Here is a 26,494-nt window from a genome sequence, read left to right as displayed (position 1 = left end):
CCTCATCCTGTCATTGAGTCCAAGCTCACACTGGTTGCCTCACAACAGGCCAGTAAATTGAGAGACAGGTTGTTGGGGCAAGGAATAGTGACTTTATTCAGAAAGCCAGCAGGCTGAGAAGAGGGTGGACTCCTGTCCCAAAGAACCATCTTGCCTGAGCTGGAATTCAGGCTTCTTTTATACTCAAAGGGGAAGAAGTAAAGTCAAACACTTCCTGGTTCTGGTTAGGTTCCGGTCAGCCTCTGGTCATCCTCCCATGGGACCATGTTAATTTCTTCCTCTCTGTAGCCATTCACTGGTGGGCCTGCTCAGAATGTTTCCTGTGGGCTAAATGAAGGTACTTTAGCTTAAGTTCCAGAGATGGGCCATTGTGTTTGAATTTATAGTCATCATGCCTTTAGTGATGAACTTGTAATAGAAACTTTCATATTTGTGGCTCTGTGTGGAATGCTTTATCTCATTTAACTGTCACGTTCTAGGGCCTCATGAAGTGAATTGTCCTTGGCCTTGCCAGACGTGAAGCAGAAAGCTGAATTCACGCCAAGAAGACTGACATTCCAGCCTGTGCTTTTAACCATGTTGATGGGAACCGTAATCTGGGATCTGCCCCTCTTTAGAGAAGAAAATGATTTTGGGAAAAAAATAATTGTGTTGTCAAGTGTGTTTTTTTTAATATTCCTTCAGAGTCATATTCTCTTAAAGCCTAAAGAAAACTTCCAAAATTCAAGGCACCCAAGTATCTGAAGAAGCTCTTTTGAGTTGACATGTGTCCAATTTATAGTCTTTCAACTTAGCCGGGTTAAGTAGATGGCGGTCTCCTCCTAGGCAGTGACTTCACATCCTGGTGGAGCTCCCCATTCCAGGTTTGGGGAAAAGTCCCAAGTGGTAGGTAACCTGGGTTGGCAGTATCCTCATGTGTTCTTAGGTGCTTGGTGGCTGGGACAACCTAGAAGTTAGGTGTGTGCTCCGTCGTGTCTGACTCTTTGCAACCCCATGGACTGTAGTCCTCCAAGCTTCTCTGTTCCTGGAATTTTCCAGGCAAGAATACTGGAGCAGGTTGCCATTTCCTTCTTCAGGGGTTCTTCCCAGGGATCAGAAGTTATATGGCCAAGAACAAAAACCTACTTCTTCTGTTTTTCCTCCAAGCACTTTGTCACTTGGAAGGTTTGAGACAGCCTCCGTGAAGCCTGAGGGCCAGGCAGTGTAGTCTCCCCTGCTCATGGAATGCTGTCCAAGGCCACCTGGTTCCTCTCTTGGCTGCTGTGAGGCTATGAGTGACCCTTGACAAAATGCTTCTTGCTGCCCGACATTTCTGTCAGTCCCATTGGGGAGGGGATATGTGGATGCTGTATTTGTGGCTGAGTGTCAGTGGGACCCCAGCCCCAGAATCTCTGGCTCTGCCTGCCTGGGTTTGCTGCAGGAATCTCTCCTTGCGTGTGAGAGTACAAGCGAAGGACAGTCAGTGATAGTGGATGGCCCCTCTTGCTGATGGAGAGAAAACTCTCCCGCAGATAGTTCTCATCCTCTTCCATCTTTGTTCATTTACAGAATAAAATCTAATTTTAATTTCTATTAGGCTAGTCTGTATGAAACTGCCATTTTTGTAGGTCAGCAACAGCCGGATTTGGGCAGTTTCGATTGGCTCAATCTAATCTACAGCAAATTAAATTAAACCGGAGGAATATGCAAATCAACTCTTTCCCTGGCTCTGGATTTTCAAAAGGCCGTCAGGTTATTTCAGCCTTGGTTCTGCTGTGTGTTGTGACTGACTGTTAATGTTTACATCATTGTGGTCGCCCTACACGTGGCTTCCTCTTGTCACTGAAAACCTCCCTGCTCTCCAGGTGGCGGGAATCTCATCTGCAAGGGATGTTCCTTATCTAGATAACAAGCCATCATATCTCATGAAAACTTAATGTGGCCGAGTGTCTAGTTGGATGAGGGTTTTTGAAAAAAAAATAAATTAGTTCATAGCCCTTGGTAATACCAGTTGTTGTTGTTCAGTTGCAAGTCATGTCTGACTCTTTGTGACCCCATGGACTGCAGCATGCCAGGCTCCTCCGTCTTTCACCATCTCCCAGAGTTTGCCCAAGTTCATGTCCATGGAACTGATGATGCCATCCAACCATCTCATCCAGTAACACCAGATAAATATATTAATAACAGACCTCCCCCAAGGCTGTGGTGCTGACAGGCAGCAGATTGGGATAAAATTCATTCTCTCTCTCTTTTTAAAAAATATTTATGTATTTATTTCTTTGGCTACACTGGGTCTTAGTTGTGGCTTGTGGGATCTAGTTCCCCAACCAGGAGTCGAACCCAGGCCCCCTGCATTGAGAGCTCAGAGTCCTAGTTACTGGAGCACCAGGGAGTCCCCACTCTCTCTCTCTCTTATTTGTGGTTTTTCCATAAAGGGATTTCCTGCCTTTTGTTTTTCTTCCTGAGGTAAATTTCAAGTTTGACAGATTCTTGGGCATTTTGACTGGATTTCATGCTTTTACTGTGCGGGATGGAGTAGTAGAGCCTGTCAGCCCACCTCCCTGAGAGACGTGGATGAATCAGACCGGCAGTCCCCAACTGAGCCTCAACGTGGGGGGCTTTAAATAGGCTTTGGGGGATTTGCCAGGCTTGCCCATGCATGTGTCTTAGAAGCTGGCTCCTTTTCAGGCCCATCACAAGAGTGACTGATGTTGACATCAGTATTGTCACATATCACCGTCAAGCATCCCTGGGAGACCTGGAGAGGATTGGGACCTGCCTGCAGTCATGGGGCCAGTGTGACATGGAGCCACCCGCCCCTCCTGCCTCTGGAGCCCAGGCTCCTTCCAGGATGTCAGATGGGACTGTGAGCTCCTAGAAGGCAGGAGCCCTGTGCTTACATGTCTCACTGTCCCCGCAGCCCCCAGCTCTCTCCCAGAAGGCAGGCGGTGAGTGTGGAAGAAAGGCACACTTACGCTGGGGTGGGGTGGGGTCCTCCAATGAGGAAGAGGCAGCACCACCAAGGTGCCATGGGAGGCAGTGCATCTGACCATTTCCCTGGGGGAGGCCGACTCAGAGTGGAGCTGCCGTGCTGGGTGCACGCACGTATCGGTAAACATTAAAGCCCCCCACAAGGAGCCCAGGGGCTCACACGGACAGGTGTGTGGAGCCTAAATCAGGTGGAGGCCACGACATCTTATGTCTCCCGGTTCCTGTCCCCTTTTGCTTTTGAGAGCCCAGTATTGCAGCGGTCCAGTAATGCTGGTGACGCACAGCTGCCTGCATCCGTTCAGCACGCTGCCATCATGTTTGATGGTCCCGTGTTTGTGCATTTGGGCTGGTCTTCCTTGCTCAGCCTGAGTTCTCAGGGAGGGTGAGCCACACAGAGTTTTCTACCTTCCTTTGACCTCAGGACTCTGGTTCTTCCCAGTTTTGTTTGCTGTTCATTTTCCCTCCAGGTCTTTAAAAAGAATTGTTCTTCCAGGCATCTTAAGTGTCCTGCCATAATGACCACTTCTCCTAAAAGCTTCCAAACCAGTCCGTGCAGACTCCAAAAGGAGCCAGTAATCTTTTTTTCATTTGTCTTTGGTATTTTGCTCTTAGAAGGGAATACCCATTCTGTTGAAATCGAAAGACTTGGTAAAAGTGCTTTTGATGATCCCCTTGAAAATTGTAAGATTTAGGCCAGGTTCTCTGAGGTATCTTCATTCATCCGTCAGGTGTTTACTGAGTGCCTGCTGTGTTCCCTGAGACTGTGATCCAGGATGCCCAAGGAGCCTAGAAAACGGATGGCAGAGAAAGGCGATGATGGGAGGTGACGTTGATTAAACCTTGCTGTGTGCCGGGTACCATGTTAAGCCATCCACACGCATGAACTCATCTAATGCTCCCAAAACCCTTTGCAGTAGGTACTAATGTACCTACTACATGAACTCATGAACTCATCTAATGCTCCCAAAACCCTTTGCAGTAGGTACTAATGTCATGCCCATGTCAAGGATGTCAGGAACCCAAGTCTCAGAGAGGTGAAGTACCCTGTTCAAATCTCAAAAGCCAATAAAAGCTGGGTGCCTGCGCACCCAGTCCATTCTGGCTCCTGGAACCTGAGCGTTGAAATGCCACACTGTGCTTTGTAGGATAAACCCGCATCGGCTGCCGTCACGTCAAAGGCCCTTCCTGAGGAGTGACTTTGTATGGGATTCTGGCCTGATTGGTGTGAGTGGGCAAGGCCCACATGTCTCTCTGCCTTGCTTTAGTCATTCCAGCCAGAGAGCCAAATAAACAGCAGCTCAGATGCTGTGTGTGAGAGGAGATGATGGTGGGTGATGGTGCAGGGGCTGAAGGTGCACAGGGCAGAGCCCCCACTTGTGAGCTGTGAATGGCTTTTGTAGGAGGTAAAATTAAGACTGTGGCCCAGAGCAGGAGTTGGCCAGGCCAGGAGAAGGGTTTCTAAATGAAAACCCGGGTAAAATCCTTGAAGCAAAAAAAAAAAAAAAAAAAAAAAGACCCTGCAGAGCAAAGTTGCAGCCAGTCTGGTCAGGGTGGTAAGTGATGAGGTGGAGAGGAGGCAGGACCAGACGCCGTGGGGAGAACACTCCGGGCCTCTTGCCATCCCCGTTGTTCCTGATATTAATGCTGGTAAGATGAATGGGCAGTGAAGATGTTCAGAGAACGGCATACTGTGAATCGACCAAGCTGCCTCTTTCCAGGGAGGTTTGCACATTTTTTTCCCCTGGATGAAATTCCCCAGCCTAGCTCATCCTTCTCATCTGGTCTGGAGAATCTCCTCTGGGAGATTTGTCTAGTCCCCCATCACATGATCCTGTAGAGCTCTCCTATGTGTGTGTTCTCAATAGCTTCAGTCGTGTCTGACTCTCTGCAACCTCATAGCCTGTAACCCGCCAGGTTCCTCTCTCTGTGGGATTCTCCAGGCAAGAATACTGGAGTGGACTGCCATTTCCTTCTCCAGGGGAGAGTGGTTTTGATTGTCAGATAGGGTCTTGCCTCTACATGGCAAGGGCTTGAGCCCAGCTTACGATCCCTGCAGTCAGAACACTTTGAAATGAGTGATCCTGAATGAGTTTTTAATTTAGGGAGATTGTGAAGTTTGCACATTGCATGAGGCTTTTTGCTTTTACGGCTCTCTTACTGCATGAATCCCAGCCCTAATGTGTGTGGGGGTTATTGTTTGGCATACTGGCCAAACAGGTTGTACAAGAACCCCAAGAACCCTGGGGTTCTTCCATTCCAGAAGAACCCCAGGGTCCTGATTCTACAAAGAGCTGGGTTAACATGTGTGAACGATGGCCAGGCCTGGAGGCAGCCAGGAAGCGAGTCGACAGAAGTCCCTGGAAGGCTGCTCTGCCCGGTGCAGACCTGCTAGGGCCAGAATAACCACATCACTTACTCCCGGGGACACCGGGCTTCCTCGGCACGAGGCCAGGCCCCACTCAGATGTGGGCAGGCAGGCAGGAAACCACATAACCCTCTGCTCTTCGCTCTGCCCAGAAACCACTGCTCTGCTGGGTGGGCTTGGCAGGTCTGTCCCTGGCTGCAGGACATGTCAGGGAGCTCTGTGGGGTCATGGCATGCTTTCTGGGGTTTTGTAATTGAGGTGAAAGGCCCATGACATAACATTGGACATTTTTTAGCCATTGTAAAGGATACACGTCACATTGTTGCATAGCCATCCCCACTCTCTCATTCCAGAACTTTTAAGCACTAAATGGAAACTCTAGACCCATTTCATGCCCCTTCCTTTCTACCCTCAGCCCTGACAGCCATGAATTTGTTTATATTCTGTCCCCGTGGACTTACTTCTTCTGGGCGTTTCATGTCGATGGACTCAGATGGTATGTGGTCTTTGGTAACAGGCTTCGTGTTTCCCGTGTTCATCCCTGTAGTAGTGTGTGCCAGTGTTTCATTTCTGCTGCAGATGTAAACAGTGCAGCCCCCATGTAGTGCAGACTGGCACTTCCTCAAAAAGTGGACCAAAGAGGGAAGTGGGGCGGGCAGAAGGATAAAGTAGGAGTTTGGGATTAGCAGACATATACTAACATATTTAATATAAATAGATTAGATATATTTAATATAAACAATTAAATATACATATTTAATATAAAATAGACAATGAGGACCTGCTGTATAGCACAGGTCAGTATTTCGTAATAACCTCTAAAGGATATATGGGAAGCCCCAGTAGCTCAGTGGTAAAGAATCCATCTGTAATACAGGAGATGAGGGTTCGATCCCTGGGTTGGGAAGATCCCCTGGAGAAGGAAATGGCAACCCATTCCAGTATTCTTGCCTGGAGAATTCCATGGACAGAAGAGCCTCTCCATGGTGAGCTATAGTTCATAGATTTGCAAAAGAGCTGGACACCACTTAGTGAGTAAACAACAATAGAGGATATCACTGAATCGCTTTGGTGCACACCTGAAACTAACACATTGTAAACTAACTGTACTTCAGTTTTTTTTTTTCAAGTGATGCTTAAAGCTACTGTGTGTGGCTGCATGCTAAGTCCTTCAGTCTTGTATGACCCTTTGCGATCCTGTGGTCTGTAGCCCACCAGGTGCCTCTGTCCATGGGATTCTCCAGGCAAGGATACTGGAGTGGGTTGCCATGCCTGCCTCCAGGGAATCTTCCCAATCCAGGGATTGAACCCACGTCTTTGTCTCTTGTCTCCTGAATTGGCAGGTGGATTCTTTATTGTCTGAGTCACCAGGGAAGCCCATAGGATCCAGCAATTCCATTCCTAGGTATATACCTAAAAGAATTGAAAATAGTTGTTCAAACAAAACTTGTACGTGAATACTCATAGCATCACTATTCATCACCACTACAAGGTGGAAACCACCCAAATGGCCATCAGGGGATGAATGAAGAAACAAAACTCTATTCATATGATGGAATATTACCTTTTTTTTTTTAGGTATTTATTAGAGCTCACTGAACTCCTACTGATGCTTCAAAGCTTACTTCAGGTGTCCTCAGTCTCCCAGGAAGTCTTCCCTGAGTCCAGAGACCAGTCCTTTTTCTGCCCACAGAGTCCTGTCTCACTCTCGGTCACAGTGCCTCGTCCATCATCAGTCTATTCACTGATTGCTTCTGGAGTATTTCAGGAGCCCCCTGTAGCCAGGCCTGCATCTCCCCAGTGGGCAGAGGCTTGGAGATCAGCTCATATTGGGGATTGGGGGGAGTGTGCCCTGCTGGGGTGAGGTGTGCTGGGCCTGGGCTTGGTCTTGCCAAGGCTCAATGCACCTCCCCGTGGAGGAGACTGTGGTACCAAGATCTGGGAGATCAGAAGGAGGCAGCTCTTTGCAAAGGTAGGAGGGAGAGGGGTCCTTCAAGGGCCGCCAAGTGCAGGGGTCCAGAGGTAGGAAGGAGTGAGGGGAAGCTGATGACCCCCAGGGCCAGAGCTGGTGGTGAGAGGAGGGCTCATGGGGCGTGAGGAACCATGTGGGATTTTATTCCAGTTGCAAATGGAAGCCATGGGAGGAGTTTAGGCAGGGAGAAGTGGGTGTCAGGGGACATGACCCAGGGAAGACATTGCAGGAACCTGGGAGTGATGGGGTTGACCAGGACTGGGGTGGGTGGCAGGGGAGGGTGGAGTGGTAAAGCCCACTGTCCTAATTGTCTATTTACCTGACTGTCCCCTCCCTCATCTCTAGCCCCTGGGACTGGATGGGCAGGGGTTGGGTCTCAGGTATGGTGGAGATGCTCAGGAAAGTGGACTGTAGTGTAAGTGGGTCCGTCCAGTGTGGGTGTGGTGGGGAGTGGACAGAACTGGCTGCAGCCCCTACCCAGAGTGACTCTCTGGTGGCCCAGAATGTCAGGAAACGGTGGCTGTGAATGGGGCCACCAGGGCTATCCCTTGCTGGGGGTGCCAGAAGGGGCTGTCGTCCAACAGCAGCAGGAAGCCCTTAGGGATGGTCTGGGCAGACAGATGTCACCTGCAGGGGCAGGTTTCCAGGACAGGCCCATCACTAGCTGATGCTTGTTCCCAGAAGGCATGCGTGGTATGGCTACTGGCTTGTCTATTGTCTCCCTCTCGTTCTGTCGCTTCCATGACAGTCACCAGGACCCAGGGAGAAGCAGGGGCCATGGTGACAACAGGCATGCAGACACTTGTAGGTGTTCAAGCATCACATCGTTGGCTCTTGGGTAAAAGTTCTCGGTAAGCAGCTGCAGAAACATATTAACAGTATAGCAGGAAACCTCATCAGATTTGCCAGGGAACTCTACTTGGTAAATCCTGAGAACCATGCCTCATTCTGGTAGGATTATAGCCTTCAGATGTTCCTGGACAGGTCCCCATGGGCAAGGGCTGTGAACTTGAGCACAGAAAAAAAGAAATCTTCAGCTTCTCTCAAGTACCTGCTGGACCCACCTGGACTGTTTGGGACATAGGGAGGCAATTATACAGGACACATTTAGTCTCTGCTTGTAATAGGGAAGAATCTTTGTATTCTGTTACAAGTTCATCACTAAAGGGATGCTGCCTATAAGCTTAAAATGATGCATAACGGCCCATCTCTGGAAACCCTGCCTCCCAGATAATGAGCATCAGGCTAAATGCCTTTTGCTCCTAGGAAACCTCCTGACTAGACCTACCTATGAGTGACTGCAGGAAGGAAGAAATTAGTACATTTCCCTCCAGAGACTGATGGGAACCAGAAAGTGCTTGACTTTACTCCCTCCCCTTTAAGTAAAGAAGCCTGAAGGGTACTCTTTCTGCCCCCTTCTGATGCCTATGTCAGAAGCTTTTTCTGTCTCCTTTATATTTTAATAAAACTTTATTACACACACACACACACACACACACACACAAGAAGCCTAAAGTCCAACTCGGGCGAGATGGCTCTTTGGCACACGAGTCCACCATCTCGGTTTGCCAGCTCTCTGAATAAGTCGCTATTCCTTACTCCAACAACTCGTCTCTTGATTTACAGGCCTTTGGTGCAGAGAACAGTACAAGCTTGGATTCATTTACATGCTTTCATGGTCAAATAGCTAAGATGGACATTAAACTAATGAACATGAAATCAATAGCTAGTTATAAATTGTGTTGAAGACTATGGTAGAAAAAATAACAGGAGACCTAACAGGTGAGGATAGGCAATGGGGCCATGTGGAATGAATAGGAGTTTTTCAGGGAAAATGTTACTGTTAGAGTGATTGGCCAGCCCTGTGGTGGGAGGAGCAGAACGAGACAGAAGTAGAGCACAGTGGGGCATGGCGTGTGTGAGATAAGCAGAGGCCAGGACTCTGGGATCATAGCTGAGGCTGTGTATTTCATTCTAGAAGCCGCTGTGACATGAAGCAGGGAAGTGATGCAAAGCCCTGTTTGCTTAGGGGAGCAGGATTGGTGGATGCCTGGGAACCAGGGAGGAGGCTGCAGAGTTAGGTGGGCAGAGTGATGCTGGCCTGGAGCCTGGAGATTAGGAGTGGGCTGGAGAGAAGGTAAAGGTTCAGGTCAGAAAATGTTCCTTTTCTCTCTTTTTATTTTACTACAGGGGTGTCCTGTAGTACTTTTTCCCTGAAGACATTTCCAAAGGGACCGTTTAAGGCACCAGTTGACAAGCAACAGCCTATGGACCAAATCTTCCTGTCACCAGCTTTTGCAAATAAAGCTTTATTTAAATATAGCCACACCTATTAATTTACAAACATCTACTGATGTTTTCATGCTGCAGCAGAAGAGTTGAGTCATCGTGACAGGTTGTCCGGCCCTCAGAGCCTAAGATACTTAGTATCTGGCCTTTTTCAGAGCATATTTGCTCATCCTTGACCTAAGCAAAATTGGGTCTGGGACACACTATATAAATAGATATCTGTTGGTTCAGAATTTTCCCAGAATTTATAACTTGTTTAGTTCCTGTGAAAAATGCTAAAGTATGCATATTTTAAAATTAACATTTGTATATCCTTAAGCATTGACTGACATTATTTAAGAATTTCATCTTGCATTTGAGGTTTGGAAAGTCAGAGTTGGAACTTGGGCTTTGAAGATGTTGGGTGATGTTTTTGTCTAAATTTATCCTGCGATGCTAAACTCTCCTGATGTCTTATTTCACTGTTTATGTCTTCTCTCTGAAACACTCATTTGTCTCCACTCTGTAAAATAGGATCTTTAAGAGGATGCCTCTAAAACCAGCTTTTAGGCTTTGCAAAGTCTCTGGGCTTCTTGAAGAATCATTTTTATGCGTGTTTGCTCACATGCAGCATCCTTCTAAGCCCAATGACAACAAAGCTGATTTTCCAGATCCCACTTTTTTCCTTGCATGACCCTGTCCTCTTCATGTTTCAACTCCTGGTTCTAAGCTCTGTGGAGCCTTTTTGGACCCACTTGATTTACAGATCTGAGCTGATTTCACTTGGAGAATTGGCCATATGTCTGGCAGACACCCGCCACCATTGGCAGAATTATGGAGTTGATGCTAAACAGATGGGCCTTCTAGCTAGATGTGCTGTTTTTTCCACGATGCATATGAGGGAAAAAAAAGAAGCCACTTTAATAAGGTCTTGATTTTTCCACTGGTGTCAGAGACGTGAATGATGCCCATTTATCTAGAATTAGTTTCAGCATCATTGCTGTGCAGGGGGTCTGAGATAGCTGGAAGAGGCTTAGAGACTTGGGAAATTTAGATACCTCTGCTAAGACCTTAGTGAGTCCCATTACCTTTGGAAACAGATATTGAGGAAAACACTTTTAAACTCCCTAAATAGATTGTCATTAGGGCAAAATACATTCAAGGGGCTTAATCTCAGGTTTATTGCTCAAGCTCCATTTGATAGTTTGTGTGGTTGTCACTGTCTGGGCAGCAAGTGCAAATAGGGATTGGCCGGTCATTCTGTTTAGGAGAAGCTGGCCAAGTGGTTGAATGAGACTGTTTATTGCAGGACTTATCAGAGCCTTTACTATGATTATATGTGGTGGGGCTCTTCAGGCAAGAGTTTTGGTGTAGATAGTGTTTTCCCAAGTGTCTTCATTCACAAAGCATTGCCACTGCTAGGGTTCCATGGGAGATGCTTTGGGCAACACAGCATCATGCCCAGATGGGGAGCTTTGGGTCAGAGAACCTGGCATCTGGTGCCAGACTTACTACTTCCCAGCTGTGTGACTTTCCACACAGGCCTCTCGTAGCCTCTGCTTCCTAAACGTAAAATAGAGCGGAAGATGTCCCCACCTCCTGGGATTGTTTCTTTGGATTGAACACCCAGAAGAGTTTGACGGCCTTCCTTTGAGCATGCCAAGATATGTTCTTCTATGATGAAGCACTTGTTTAATTCGCAGTATTCCAGGGACCGGTTATTCACTCTAAGCTCAGCCAGGGCCTTGTGTTTGCTTCTGTATGTTCCTTAGCACCTCGACTAACGAGGGAGGGAGAGAAAGGAGGTGCTGTCTGCTTAGGTGGCAGCCAGGGAAAATGACGGGCCAGCATGCGGTCGGGAAGTTGCTCAGGAATAACAGTTATCTGCCGTTGTAAAGGGGCACAGAGGTGCTCAGGTCTTTGTTAAGTACCGTGGACCTGCATTCTGATTCCGTTTCAGTTTTTGTATTCCAGGATCCATTTCTCATTCATTCATTCTCTTCTTCATTCATTTACTCCTGCACCCGCTGTTGTGCTGAGCACCTGCTGTGGGGGTCCCTGTTCCCTCCCAGCTGGAAGGCGGCAGTTTTTCCTTCACAGGGGGCTGTCACTGTTCACAGGTTCTGATGGATACACTTGCAGAACTGTAGAGAAATGTCTGCAGAGTTGAGCCACAGGCCTTCAGGAATTCTTCCCCCTCCCACCCACCCTCCCGCTTTAAGTAAATTCATCCTTCTTCCTAATCCCTGCTCCCCTGCCCCACTCAACAACCAGCTTCTTCCTGCATTTTGAGCAGCATGACCCTGGGGATGTGGTCTCACTGCTTCCTGGAAGCTGTCCACATGTGGCCCAGTTATTCTTAGGTTTATCAGTACCTCCCTAACATATCCTGCTCTTGGATCGATACTCCAGAACTTTCCAGGAGGATGGGAGACGGTCAAACCAAGGATAGTTCTATCCTGGGGCAACTTCAAATCCATTTTGTGAATTTGGCTTTGGACCTTCAGAACCATCCAGATGGTGGGTCTGTGAAAGCACCCAGCACTTTCTTAATAGACAGCAGCCATAAAGCCACATCTCTTGCAGCCTGGACACAAGTTATTGGTCTTTACACCCTAAATGCCATATTGCTTTAATGATGCTCTCTGCTCCAGATCTTCTGCTTCTCCCTCCTGTATCCCAGGTAACAGCGCTGTTATCTGGTCCATGTGGTCTGACATTGGGGTTAGGACGAGGGCTTTCAGAGCAGGTGTCCTGATTTCCAAGCCCACTCTATCACTTTAGCTGCGTGACCTGGGAAAGTTGTTTCTCATCCCTGCTTCCATTTCCTTTACTATAATGTGAGTGATGAAGATAGCGCCCTGCCTTCTCAGGTCTCAGTGGGAACAGGATGAGCTGATCCATGTCAGGTGTCCAAAACACAGCTTGTCAAGCAGCAGGTGCCCAACAGATGCTGCTGTTGCTGACGACAGTGACGACAGGACAAACCTTGGTTTTCCTGAGTCTTCTGCCTGTGTTACTGGCCCCTTGTTTTCTCAGCAAGATCTGGTGAAGACTCTGCTGCAGTGACATCCCTGGACCGCCGCCCTCTTTCCTGCTGTCCCACGGCCCTCGCCCTGCCTGGCCTCTCTCAGCAGGCCTCCTGGCCTTCAGCCTTGTCCCCTGAAGCTGCTGCCCGCACTGCCAGCCGTTCCATGCGGCTGGTCTCGAACCAGATCTCTAAGTGATTCTCATGCCCTGAAGGCGCCATCGTGGCCACACATGGCCCTTCTTGGCTGAACCCCTCCATCCTCTCCATCCAGAAATGGAGAGCTCCAGCCTAAGGGTTTTCAGATTCATGTACTCAGACCCATGCCAGCAAATTAAAAACTCTAAGGACAACACTTGCTATTTTTTTCATTTATCCATGTATTTATTGATATAGCAATAAGAAAGATTATTTTCTTACTTTGAGATTATCTTTTCCTATTATTGATAGTCAGTGGTGACGATAATGATGATAATTTTGTGTCTGTGTATTTGTGGGTGTGTGTTGGTCATGAGTTGGCACCATAGACAGATGGAATCTCTGTGTGGATCTCAGTTTTATATGCGGAGATTTTATGGGGCATCTGAACCTCGGAGACTGGAGGTTATCAAATCGTACTCCCCTGCATTCTTTGTTAGGCACCAGACACCACATACGATCATGCTTTTATGGGTATGCACCTTTTATTCAACTCCTCATTAACCTCCAAGGCTCAGCTCCGATGTCACCACCACCCCTGGTAGCCTTCTCAGAGTTTTCCCAGTCCAGCCAGGAAGAGATGCTTCCTCTGCAGTCGTAATTCTCCGTCTTGGTTCTCCCTGGTGATTCAGCGCATCTTGAGCTCCTCCATAGTCAGTGAGTCCATCAGGGCAGGGGAGTGTCCAGCATCTCTTTATTTCACCTCACACCTGGCACAGTGCTTTGTTTACATAATATGGGCACGACATATTGCCAGGTGGATTCTTTGGGGAAGGGAAGGACTCACTGAAGAAACAGAGGCCACACTGTTGACCCACATCCCCACGTCTTGTTTGCTTCTTTCATAGCTCACATCACACTCTGAAGTCACTGTTTCCTTGCTTCTCTTCCTTGTCCGTAAGCAGGTGAGCTTCATGCGAGCGAGACAGTGTGTCAGTTGTGTTTACAGCTCTGTCTCAAACTCAGAGCAGCCCTGGCACACAGCAGGCCTCAGCGGATGCTTGATGAATGAATTCATGAGTGAATGAAGGAAACAAGCAAAAGGTTGTGTTTCAGTACTGCCTGATACAGAGGGGGCCTGTTTTCCCTGTGAGGCCAGTAGCTCAGCACATGGCACCTGGTAACCAGTGAGGGGAGCTTCCCTCCCAGTGTGTTTTGGGGACGGTGACCTGGTGAACTGGAAGGAGACAGGGACAGGTCAGTGGATAGAAGACAAGGAAGCCGAAATGCCTGATGTCACTAAGAGGAGGACTTTGGAGTTAGGAGGATGGGGACTCCAGCCCTGGCAGCTCTGCTTCCCGGATTCACAGATCAAGCAGGTGTTTATTTGAGTGCCTCCTGGGTGCCAGTTGCCTGTGAAGATGCCAGGGACCCATGATGAACAAGATGGCCACAGCTCCTATTCTCGTAAAGCTTATATTTGTTCTGATGGGAAAGATAGATGATAGCAATAAACAGCACATCCCAAGATGAGATCTGACTGTGATCAGAGCTAGGATGGAAGGGAATATTAGGAATAAAGGAGCTGGTCCTGAGACAGACAGACATGGAAATTAGCCCATAAGCTCCTTAGCCATGGAATTGGTGTCCTTCACTGCCTTGTTCTAGCAGTGCCTGACTTGTAGCTTTGTGGGATCTATCAATGGGGGTTGATGGGCATTGGGTCCCGGGGGACAAGTGTCTCCCCTGCTGTGAGCCTCAGAGGGAACTGGGAGAGGAGATTGGAGTTGTGCCCAACCTGTGGGCCACAGACCCTTACCGCTCTGTGGCCTGTTAGGAAGTGGGCCTCACAGCAGGAGGTGAGTGGCAGGTGAATGAGAGAAGCTCCATCTTTATTTGCAGCTGCTCCCCATTGCTCGCATTACTGCCTGTGCTCTGCCTCCTGTCCAACAAACTCAATTCATGTGATAAGCCTGAATCGTCCTGAAACCGCCCTCTGCTCCCCTACACTGGTCCGTGGGAAAGTTGTCTTCCATGAAACCGGTCCCTGGTGCCAAAAATGTTGTGGCCTGCTGGTCCAAGGGACCAGAGAAGGGAGGGGCTGGGGCCGGCCCCTTCAGCTCCGGGGCAGGGCACCTGCCCCATCCATCATGTGGGAGCCTGTGAGCCCCGCCCCCCGCCCTGTTGCTGCAGGCTGTGCTTCCTCAGCAGATGTGGGAAAACAGTTTTCATTAATTAACTGCTAATGCCTCGCGGGTGGCAGAGGTGCCCCTGGAACTGAGTGTCACTGCACTATTCAGAGCCTACTAGTGTGTCCGCACCTCCAGGAATCCTCTCTGATGTGGGAAGGAGGCTCCCCAGCAGCTCCAAGGATGCTGAGCAAATTAATGGGCTGGGGAGGAGTCCCCCCAGCCTCTCTTCTCTGTGTGACACACGTGTGCGGGTGCCCATAAAGGCTCACGCATATACACACGCTCTCTCCTAGATCCACACTTGTCCACATTCACTTCCACCTGCCAGTGTGAGAGGGCCACACAGTGCCCAGGAGGACCACCCCACTTTTGCTCACTTGGACCTCCAGACACACCATCAGTGACAGATTCATGCCCTCGGGTGGCTTGTAAGCGGTTCCTTCACTGACTGCTCATCTCTTCTGAAGTTTCTGACCTTGGATTGTAAGTCACAGCCCTCACCTGACCTAGCCCTCACCTGGGGCAGGCAGGGAGAGGGCGGTGGAGGCACAGCCTTCAGACCTCTGGAGGGGGTCCCCACCAGAGCGCAGGGGTCTTTACTCCTCCCATGATAGCAGGACGTCTCCCCCTACCCCCACCACCGCAAGGAGTCACTCAGACTAAAGTGTCTTCCTGGTCACACACACTGGATATTTGATAAATGAACAAATCCAGTTGTTTGAGCTGAGGAACCCCAGAGGCTCCTGTTGGGTTTTGAATCAAGCTCAAGCCTCTGCCTGCCTCCCCAGCCCATCCACAGCCCTCCCCCACCGAGCTCTTCCTCTAAGCCCTTGAGCTCACTCCTTCTCTGCCTGGGACCCTCTACCCTGCTCCAGTCCCATCTACCCTGCTGGCTCCCTCTCATCCAGGCTTTTGCTCCAATAGCCCCCCTCAGAGCAGCCTTTCATAGCCGGCTGTTTACAGTCACCCCCACGTTCCCCCAGCTGCCTGAGAAGATGCTGGGTTCTGTCAATCCATCCTCGTGTCTGGAAAGATTGCCTTCAGCACGTGGGTTCTTGCCTCATGTGTTCTGGACACCAGGGGTTTGGCTGAAAACCAGATGTCAAAGCAGACCCTGCCTTCCAATTAGGGAGGTGACTGTGAGCAGCAGGCAAACAAGTGATTGTGCAGGGGTGTGTGTGTGTCTGTGTGCATGCAGGCACATACACACTCATGTGCGTGTGTGCTTAGTCATGTCTTTGCACTCAGTCGACCCTTTGCAACCCCATGGACTGTAGCCTGCCAGACTCTTCGGTCCATGGAATTCTACAGTCAAAAATACTGGAATGGGTTTCCATGCCCTCCCCAGGGGATAGTCCCAACCCAGGGATCGAACCCGCGCCTCCTTTATCTCCTGCATTGCAGGATTCTTTACCAGCTGAGTCATCAGGAAAGCCCACACACCAGGTGATAAATGTGATGGGGAAAAATCAGGAGAGGAAGGCAGCAGGGAACAAGGTGGTGAACAGGCCTGGTGTCTTACTAGCCACACCTGTTGTCCATCTTGCAGGTGGTAAGAAGCCCCACGAAGGGAGGGATCCTTTCTGTTCACCTCTGTACCTCCTCCTCCTGGTGCAGTTCCCGACACGTGCCTGGTGTCAGTAGGTTTTTGTTGAATAAATGAATGAGTGAGTTCTCTCAAGAGGAGAGTGAAGTCTGCTCAGTGGCCACAGGCTGCCTGTGTCCCAGACTGTACTGTGAGGACCCAGGTGTGTCAGTGAGGTGGGAACCACAGTACCTGCTCCAGCCACTAGGGGGCAGAGGTGAGGTGGGAGAGCAAGGAGACCGTGGATTAAAATAGTGATGGTGGTGATGGCGGAGGGAGAGGGGAGGGGGCGATGAGGCAGGGGCTGCACTGTCCTGCCTGCCTCTCATGCATTCAAGCAAAGCAGACGAGGACTTGGGAAGTCCCCTGTTCCCTGTTCCCCCAGCAAGGCCATGGCAAAGGTGAGGATGCAGAGGGGAGGGAGGGTGGCGTGAGCCCCTCAGCCCCAGGGGGTGAGTGACAGCGCTAAGTGAGTGAGCCCCAATACCTGGTTCTGGCACGTGCATCCTAACACCTGTGACATTCTGGTTTCTATAAGTGCCATAGACACTCATGCACAGGATGCTGATGATGAAATGGGACAGGGAGGCCAGTGGGCAGGAGTGAGGTGGCCGTGGTCAGGAGCAGACCTCAGAGCCCTTTGCAGGCTTGGTAGTTTTGTCCTAAATGAGAATGAGCTCACGCGGAGTAAGCAGGAAAGTGATATGGGCAGAGTTTCACTGTCCGGGTTCACAGAAAACACCAATTTGAAGACTTGTACGGGGCTCTGTTAGAATGGTTGACGTTGCGTTCTTCGGCAACTTCTTGTGTAGTTGGAAGAGGATCAGCTTCAATGATCTTTTCAACTGCTTGTTGTCAACTTCCAGTGGCAGCCGGTGTGCTCCTCATCTTCAAGGCTCTCATCTCCTTTGCAAACTTACCAAATCACCGCTGCCCTGTATGTTCCTTAGCAGTTGAAATCCACCTGCCTATGCAGGAGACATGGGTTCGATCCTTGGACTGGGAAGATCTCCTGGAGAAGGAAATGTCAACTTGCTCCAGTATTCTTGCCTGGGAAATCCAAAGGACAGAGAACCCTGGTGGACTGTAGTCCATCGGTCATAAAGAATCAAACACAACGGAAGTGACTTATCAAGCGGGCTTCCGGGATGGAGATGCTGGTGGCCTGGGTTGAAGTCCAGCTATTCAGGTGCAGGTTTGGGGTCTGATTTGTGGTTTATTCTCTGGGCTACTCCTTTTTGCTTTGGCTGCTAGGAAGCTCTGAGCGACACATGGTGTCTAACCCTTGATGCCGTGGCCCTGTCCATCCTTTTCCTTCGGATTTCCTCAGACACTCATTGTATCTTATTGGGCATGTGTTTCTGTAATGGCCACACATCCTTTGTGGAGTGAGATGAGGCATTAATATAAACAAGGTGATGGCAATTCTTCCCCATCCCCACGTACATCTCTGGGGATCTTTGTCTTTATCTTCAAACCAGCCCAGAAGCTTGGGGAGACCTGGCCAATTCTTTCCCCGTTGTGCCAATAATGCCTTCAGGACAGTCAGCTTTCCTGGGGCCACATGGTTCTGGCCGTTCTGCTCCCATCTGGCGTCCGTGGGCGGAGGAAGGAAGGGAGAGGATGTAACATGGAATAAACCTCCTCTGGGGAGAGAAGGACTGTCTGCAACCTGCACGCCTGGAGTGTGGAGCTGGGGATCCGTGACCAGTCCTTGGACTGCCCTGACTCACTTAACTCCCTGACCCAGAAGTCCTGGGCCCCTCCTGGATGTTCGGCCCTGGGGCCTTAGGTGAACACAAGAGGTGAATACAAGGAGGATGGCATTGGCTTAGGAGCCTGGCTGGTTTGCTGGGTCTGCGGGCAGAAGTTCTTGAACAAGACACCCCTGGACTGTCTGTCCACACAGGATTGCTTTGTGGAGCCAGTCCCTGGTATATATTTAACGTTCGATTAATAACAGCTGGAGAGGGACTTCCCTGGTGGTCCAGTGGTTAAGACTCTGCACTTTCACTGCAGGGGGCACGGGTTCTATCCCTGGTCACGGAACTAAAATTCCACATCCACCTTGGCGGTGGGGTCGGGGAGGATATGGGGACAGCTAGAGAGAGTGGTTGGCTGGGACCATCTTGGTTTATGTCTCTTGTTGTGTTCCATCCATCCATCCATTTGGTTCCTGCTCTGGGCGATAAATTTGTATCATCACCCTAGAAGCAGCTTAGTGATACGAGAGAGGTTTCTGGAGTCAGACTGCCTGAGACCAGAATTCTGTTGCTCTAACAGCCTCAGTGTGCCCATCGGTAAAATGGATGTAATAAGTCTCCACTTCATAGTTTTACTATGGGAATAAAATACCATAGCACCCAGCCCTGAACAAGCAATGACTTTCACTCCATAATAATTATTATATTGCTTATATAATATAAATTATTACTTGAAAATTTCTGCCGGAAATCCCCCATGCTGGTGTGCCATGTTAATCAGAGTGTCCACAGTTTCAAAACATAAATAATAGTACTTTACATGGATTGTAACATGCTGTCAATAAACTGTGTATTTCGTGTGGTTCTGCATGACTCCAGACTTCTTGGCCACCCTATGGTCACACAGAAGCTTCCTCTCCACCCTAGGTATGGGGGATGGCCATTGTTTTCCAGATGTGGACACAGGCTCAGGGGGCTGAGTGGCTTGGGCTGCTGATGAGAAAAGCCCTTGGGAAGCCAAACCTTGGGGGTTTCTCTGGAGGCTGCTGGCCAGGGGACCGGTCACATGGGGCATCAGGCTGGGTCTGGTGATGGCCAGCCCGCCCCAGGCCCCGGGCCCTCTCACTGCTGGTGGTCTCCTCTGGCCTGGCACTTGCTCATTCCAGCCTGGCTCTTCTTGCATCTCCAGGGCTCTCTGGGGTTTCTTGGTTCTGGAAAAACTCAGGCTCCCAGGCTCCTCCTCACAGGAAGCAAGAGGTGAATTAACCTGCTGGGTGTGCACTCGAACATGGGCTGGCACACGATGGAAGATGAGAGTGTGTCCCTCGCCTGGACCACCCTCTTGAGCTCCAGGCTTTGGAGGATCACTGTGGTCCCCAGGGGAAGGGGGGGTCACCTCAGGTCCCCCAGGGTGTCGTGTGAGCTTGGTCACCACTGGCCCCTCTCTGGGCTTTCTCCTTTCAGATGAAATGGACCAAACCCCTCCAGTGCGCTCCGAATATCTGGTCTCAGGGATTCGAACTCCCCCCGTGAGGAGGAATAGCAAGCTGGCCACCCTGGGCAGAATCTTCAAACCCTGGAAATGGAGGAAAAAGAAAAACGAAAAACTGAAGCAGACCACGTCAGGTGAGTGTGGGTGTGGGAGAGAGGTTGGGGGGTGGGTGGGGTGGGGGTGGAGGCCCGATGTCACTGTCAGCTCGCTCTCTTTTGCAGATGTTGGGATGGGTGGGTTGTGCTCTGTGGACCCCATGACAGGAGGTGTTCAGCCTCCTGCAGGTCCCTTCCTCCTCTGGTCCCTCCGGGTCCCTGGCTGGGGGCGTGGCATCAGCAGCAGGCACACCTGTAGCCCATGCACTGCCCGAACGCCAAGGGGCACACATGACCCCCTTGACCTGGTTACGAGTGCAGACTCGGGGTCGGTGCAGGGCCAGTCTGGGGCGAGACCCAGCTGGTAACCATCTCTCCTGACTGACCACACCTGAGTACGAAACACTCTCCCTTCTGCACCTGGAAACTCACTTTGATAACCCGGGGCCTGGAGACAACCACCGACCCCAAAAGTCTCCCCAGTGATTCAGATGGTGAAGGCCATCAGTTTAGCTGTGATGCCTCAAGGCTCCTACAGAAGAAGGCCTACCACTCGCCAGCTCCTAAGCTCTTCCTGAAGAGACTTCATATCTGGGCATCCCACCCACTGAAGGTTCTAGAAGCCCCCCTCAGTCACCTTCAGCTCTGTGGGAAGCTGGGTAATAAGAGGTTGTACCTCTGCCCCTGCCGTGAGCCAGACCCACGGGGTGGATTTGGTGACAATGACGCAACTCACTGTCAGGGTGAAAGTCACACAGCACGTTTCTAACCAGCTAAATGCTCAGAACCACCCCATTGCCCGCGCTCCTGCCGCATCAGGACGGGAGGTGGGATGAGACGGGCAGCCGCCTCCAGGGCTGAGCAGTAGTGGGTCGTGGGGCAGCCGGGCTCAGGTCTGGCTCCTGGGCGCCAGGGTACCCTGGGTGAAGGGGAGGTCGGTGCCCTGAGAAGCAAACCCGGGGGAGAGAGAGAGAGAGAGAGAGAGAGACTCTCAGCTCCCACAGGCCCTGTTAGCTGCGGCTGGAAACAATTAGCGAGGGAGGCGCTGGCGTGGAATTAGTCCTGGGCCCCAGGGATCTGCCTGAGAAGTGCCCTTCTCGGGCTGCTGCCTCTGGCGGTCCCTGGGGGTCCCAGCTTTGAAGTGGCGCAGACTCCAGCGCTCAGAGCACGGCAGAGGCAACGCCACTTGTGAGGAGTGGGGGGCTCCTAACAGCACGAGTCCCCCATTCACACTTTGTACGCGTTTCACAAGGTTATGTTTCTAACTGCCCAAGAATTTGATTGACAAGCTCTCCTCGTCAAGAATGAAAGCAGAACACTGATATTCGATGAATCTGATGCAGCTCCGTATGCCAGAGAGCTAGAGAGGGGGACTAGACTCTGCCTGCTTGAAGCTTTCCTCCAAGGGGGAGTCGGAAGAGACAGACAGGCAAGCAAGGGAACGAGCGCGTGACAGGCAGGATCTTGGTGCAGGCGCTGGGGAGCAGGTGGGTGGGGTGGGCATGGCCTTGGGATGGGTGGCCTGGGGAGACCCAGGTGAGGGGGTGACACTGAGCCGAGGTGTAATTGGCCCCTGGAGAAAAGCAAGGAAGAGCATCACAGCTGTGGGAACAGCCATGCAGATGCGCCAGGTTGGGCATCTGTGAAAGGCTCAGGAGGCCGGAATAGGGTGATCTCTGACCTCGGAGAGCCCCTGGTGCTCTCTGAGCTGTGGGATTGGAGGGCGAGCGGTGTGCTCTTGTGCTCCTGATTCACTTGGCCCTGGGCGGTGGGAGGTGACCTGTGAGCTTATCAGAGCGCTGTGGGGACCCTACTGGGGAACCGAGGGTCTCCAGGTGAACACCTGCAGCACCCCCAGCTTCAGGCCGGCGTCCCCAGCGCTGGGTCCTTTATCGAGCATTTGGAATTCTGCAGACAGTGCTGCCTCTCATTTATTTATTCTAAGCCATCCTCCCCCCCCCCCCCAAAGTGTGGGATGTTATTTACTTCAGCGTATCAAATCCCTGATTTCACAGGCATCCTTGGCCAGGATGAGACGAAGTAAAAATAAAGATGATTTTAAGGGAAAAAACAAAGCAGACAGTAGTTTGGCCAGAGTGGGGACTGGGCAACACCATGAAGGTGGCTCTCAAAGCCTGAAGTCTGGAAGTGGCATTGCAGCCTGTACCTGCTGGGGGTGAGTGTCCCTGAGATACGGACACTGCCCCTGGCTCTGCCTCTTACATCGGGAGGACTCACAAGCCAGTACACATGATGTCCCGCACCCAGGCCGGCCTCCCGTGAGCACCTCCCAGTGCTGGTCGGACGACAAGGTCCCTCAGTTCAGAGACCCAACTCTGGTTCTGCTTGCCCCTGTTTTGGGGCTGGACAGCAGCCTCTTTGCTTGTCCCTCCCTAAGCCAGAGTTCCATGGGGCTTCCCTGATGGCTCAGACCATAAAGAATCTGCCTCAGTACAGGAGACCTAGGTTCCATCTCTGGGTCAGGAAGATCCCCTGGAGAAGGAAATGGCAACCCAATTACTCCGTTTTATCCACACTTCTGGCACCTGGAAATTGGCTTGGAAATTAAGTTCCCTTTGCCCCAAATGTCTCTTCACTGATACATTTGGGGTTTTCCTAGTCATCCCTGACTCAGTGCCCTCAGGGAGGCCACCGGGGTTCCCTGGATGCCCTGTCCTGGGCTGTCTGGTTCTGGTTGATGCCACTGGCCTGCTTGTAATAGATGTGAGTCCTCTGTGCCAAAGTGCTGGCCCACAGGCAGAGCTCATGCCTCTCTTGCTCCCCCATGCCTCCAAAGATGCAGGTGCTCAGTAAATATTTTTGAATAAATTCAGTGACTCCTTTGTCATCATCTGTTTGTCAACGACCACTAGACTTGAAGCTTCACTGGTTGGATGGCAGTTCCATTCCCCGCTGTAACCTATATCAGGCAGAGCACTCACACGTGTGGGGGACTCAGGGCCGCTTGTGACCCAGGCTCATAGCTGGCACTTTGCATCTTTTAAAGAGAGGGTCTAAGGAATGATGTGGGTTTGTATTTGGAAATTGCATTCTGCTATAGGAAAATTGGTTTCTGGACAGTTAGGGGGAAAAGGAGTTCATCAAGCAAGTGAGCTTGGAGTGCTTCGCTCTGGGAGGAGGGCCAAAGGGCTATTCTGAAGAAGAAATTGACAAGGGTCCTTCTGCACATTAGAATCAGTGGAGGGGAATAGGGGCCAGCCCGCCTCCTTCCTATTTGACTGGTACAGTCTTTGAAAAGGTGAACCTGGGCTTCATCGGAGGAGCCTCCAGTGGGGCAGTTGTGCAGAAGGCTGATCTGTGAACAGACAAAAGGGCAGCCAGGATGTATAGAACCACAGACATGCACCCCAGAGCATCGAGGGCAGAGAGGGAACAGGGCCCTGGGTTGGTAAGTGAAGGCAAATACGGCCGAGGAATGGCCAGTGAGAACTTAGAGGAGGGCGGTGTTTGGGGCATCACTTCTCAGATGAGCCAGGAAACCACTGCCTTAAACAGAACTCATTCACCTCCCCAAGGCCCAGCTTTCCCGTACATGATCAGCACACTGATTGGCAAGGGAGCTTGGGTTCCTGACCGCACCCCCGCCTGGTAGCCCCCTGACCCACGGTCGCCTGCTGCTTTGCCGCTCTCTTCCTGAACTGGAGGTGGCCTTGGCCGGGGCTCAGGGTGGGGCCTGAGATGCTCAGCCTGGGACTCACCTGATGTTTGTGTCACGTGCAGCCTTGGAGAAGAAGATGGCCGGCAGGCAGGGCCGGGAGGACCTCATCAAGAAGGGGCTGCTGGAGATGATGGAGCAAGGTAAGTGGGGCTGGGCAGGGCTGGGCCTGGGAACACAGCTGGGGGTCTCCTGGGGGCCCCCTGGGGGCCCAGCAAATCCCTCAGGGTGGAGTGTCCCAGGGGTCCACTGTCCAGATGTGGCGGCTGCACTGGACTGAGGCCTCCATGGTTAGAGAGGTTTTCCGAGTCAGGACCCATGGCTCAGCCCTTGCCTCTGAGGACCCCTCTGTGAGTGTAAGAGTCAGCCACTCCCGGGGCTCGAGCTGAGCACACCCACTTGCCCTGGGGAACAAGGGATTGCTTCCCACCCCAGCCAGGTGTGGATGGAGTTAGTGGTTTGTCCCGATTCCTCTGGAGTTCTGGCGGTGACTCTTGTTTCCTCACGTTCGTAGTTTAATCCTTGATTTGTTGAGTCTTCGTTCCCCACGACCACCTAGGACTGCAGCTGCCATTTCTTAAGTGTCGACTGTATGCCCAGCGCTGTGCTGGGTCCACCCGCATCCTTTGGTCCTCGCAGCATCCTCGGGACTGGGTGTGGTGTTAGCTCTGTCTCCAGATGAGGAATGGGAGTGCCCGGGAGGTGGCTGCCCTGGGCCACGCAGCTGCAGGCAGGGCCCCGAGCTGTTCAGTCTCTGGTGCAGAGACAGTGCTCAGCGTGGCCTCTGCGTGGTTGCCTGCGTTTGCGTCTTTGAGAAACACCGGGTTTTATCACCATCACAGCTAATTTACAGAATGCTTGAGTTCCCCCATCTTCCTCCCTTGGTGATAGTGTGAGGCATAGGACTTGGATTCTGACCTTAAGCCTCTTGCTTTCTAGTTCCCTGAAGCTTGGCAAGAGTAGGAAAGCAGCGAGGCGGGGGTTGGGGGGGGGATGGGGGATGGGAGCGGGGGGCGTGTCTCAGAAAACCTCACTGCTGCTTACCAGTGTCTCTGGAGGTGAACCAAATTCTTGCCCCCTTGATTGAAAGAATTCAGCCGCACGGAGCTAGTTCCCCAAGGACACGTGACTAAATGGAATTCCTATCTCCGTAAGATATTAAGATAGATCTCAAGATAAGACACTAAGATATCCCTAGTGTCTTGGTAATTTGGCCCAGGCATCAGGAGATAGGAAGGGAGCCCATGGAGCCAGTGAATCCAGATTTATAAGGTGGTCTGCTTCAGGCAGGGCCCTCATATCCTCTCTGTTTTTTGGATTTCAGAAGAAAAGTAGCTTGATGATACTGTTTTCAGGGAAAACTACATGGGAAATTAGTGCTAAAAATCCAACTTTGCCTGGTACAAGAAAAAAGGCGGGGGGGGGGGGTGGCGCGGCATTGGTATCAAGTCCTGGGACTTTCAGATGTTAAACGGTTAGTCTGTGTCTCAGATTTAGGAGAATGTCATCGCTGAGATGGGAATCTGGACTGTTTTAATTTTATTGTTGTCGTTCAGTTGCACAGTCGTGTCCGACTCTTTGTGACCCCATGGACTGTAGCCCGCCAGTCTCCTCTGTCCATGGGATTCTCCAAGCAAGAATACTGGAGTGGGTTTCCGTGTTCTCCTCCTGGGGATCTTCCCCACCCAGGGATCGACATTAGCAGGTGGATGCTTTACTGTTCGAGCTACCAGAGAGCCCGACAGTCTGGCGGGGAACAAAGACTGGGTAATCCCACAAGTCAACATACAGTCACAGCTGAGCTGAGTGTGGTGAATGAGAGGCACGGAGCTCATGGAAGATATGAGCGGGGCTGATGCTGGAGGGGCCAAAGGTGGCAGGAGTCAACAGGCTGCTTCTCGAACTTGCTACAATTAGGGTCACCTGGGAGCCCTGCTGTCCAAGGCGCTGGGGGCAGGGCTTAGGCGTCCTGCTTTATAAACCTCCCCAGCTGGCTCTAATGTTGGTGCCGCCAAGGGCGAGACACGGAGAGCGATAGGGAATCGGGTAGCGTCTTCCAGCCCCATGGAGCAGCCCGTGCAGAACCCCACGGGGGAAGGGAGCAGGCACCTCAAGAAGGAGCTGCTGAGAGAAGGTGGGTGGGGAAGCGGGGAGGTCAGGAATGGGGAAAAGGAGAGAATCTGGCATTGCGCAGGGCCTAGCGCCCTCCTGCCTCTTCCTCCAACGTGGACAGAGCCAAGAGAACAAGACTCCCCAGGAAGCGGCTGGGTGACAGGCTCCTCCGGGGCCCCGGGGGCCCCAGGAAGCTACAGGGTGAGTGGGCAGAGTCTGGGGTGAGCCTGCTGGGGTGTTGCTGGGGAGCATTGCCGGTTGGGGGCATGTCACTTGTTGGGGGGGTGTGTGTGAGAAGTCGGGCAGCAGGGGTTGTCCCAGGAAGGGACCTGGGTCAGGGAGAGGGGGCAGGGATGTGGGCTCAGTGCCCACTCGTACCCCTTAAACTCTGCGCCGACTGTGTACTGAGCATACAGTGATGAGAGGCGACCTGAGAATGTTTGGCTGCAGCCTCCGGGGATAAATGCCTGTTGGGCCGATTGTTTCAGTCCTGTGCTTGTTCAGAAAATGCCTGTACCCACTGCAGGTGAGGTCCAGCTCTTGGTCAGGCCTGGTCTGTCCCTAATTTGTCCTGCAGTTGGGACAGCGTGGTTCCTGCTGGACTGATAAGAATCTGTGGCCTCACGATTTGAACCATCCACCTCCCACACAATTCAGAGATGGCCTTCCCTGCCCCACCCTCCCCACCTGCCCAACTGGGCTGGTAGTAGCCAGGAGCTTTGTTGCCAGAAGTACCCCTCTGTGGCCAGCCACCCCCACCCCAGCCTGGACTTCACACTGGGCGGCACCTGGGAGGCCAAGTGAGCCTGTGATAGTCACCCAGGGGCCCAGAGTGGCCTGGAGTCCTTCACAGCCCCAGGAACTCGCGCTGGGATCCCCTTGGCCAGGCAAACCCAGG

The 26,494-nt window shown here is 51.4% G+C and overlaps 1 protein-coding gene across 1 annotated transcript in view; it reads left to right on the top strand.

Moving 5' to 3' along the window:
- The window catches only part of PHACTR3 (phosphatase and actin regulator 3), a 187,289-nt gene that overhangs the window by 79,658 nt on the left and 81,137 nt on the right, over positions 1–26,494 (top strand). The window contains exons 2-3 of the mRNA XM_068986792.1: positions 19,686–19,847; positions 23,550–23,627. Of these exons, the coding sequence (XP_068842893.1) occupies positions 19,686–19,847; positions 23,550–23,627 (240 nt within the window). The remainder of the gene's footprint in view (positions 1–19,685; positions 19,848–23,549; positions 23,628–26,494) is intronic.

The sequence above is a fragment of the Capricornis sumatraensis genome, chromosome 15 (genome assembly GCF_032405125.1).
Source record: "Capricornis sumatraensis isolate serow.1 chromosome 15, serow.2, whole genome shotgun sequence".
Taxonomy (NCBI): Eukaryota; Metazoa; Chordata; class Mammalia; order Artiodactyla; family Bovidae; genus Capricornis; species Capricornis sumatraensis.
Note: the sequence above shows the minus strand (reverse complement) of the source record. Positions and strands in the feature narration are given on the sequence as shown.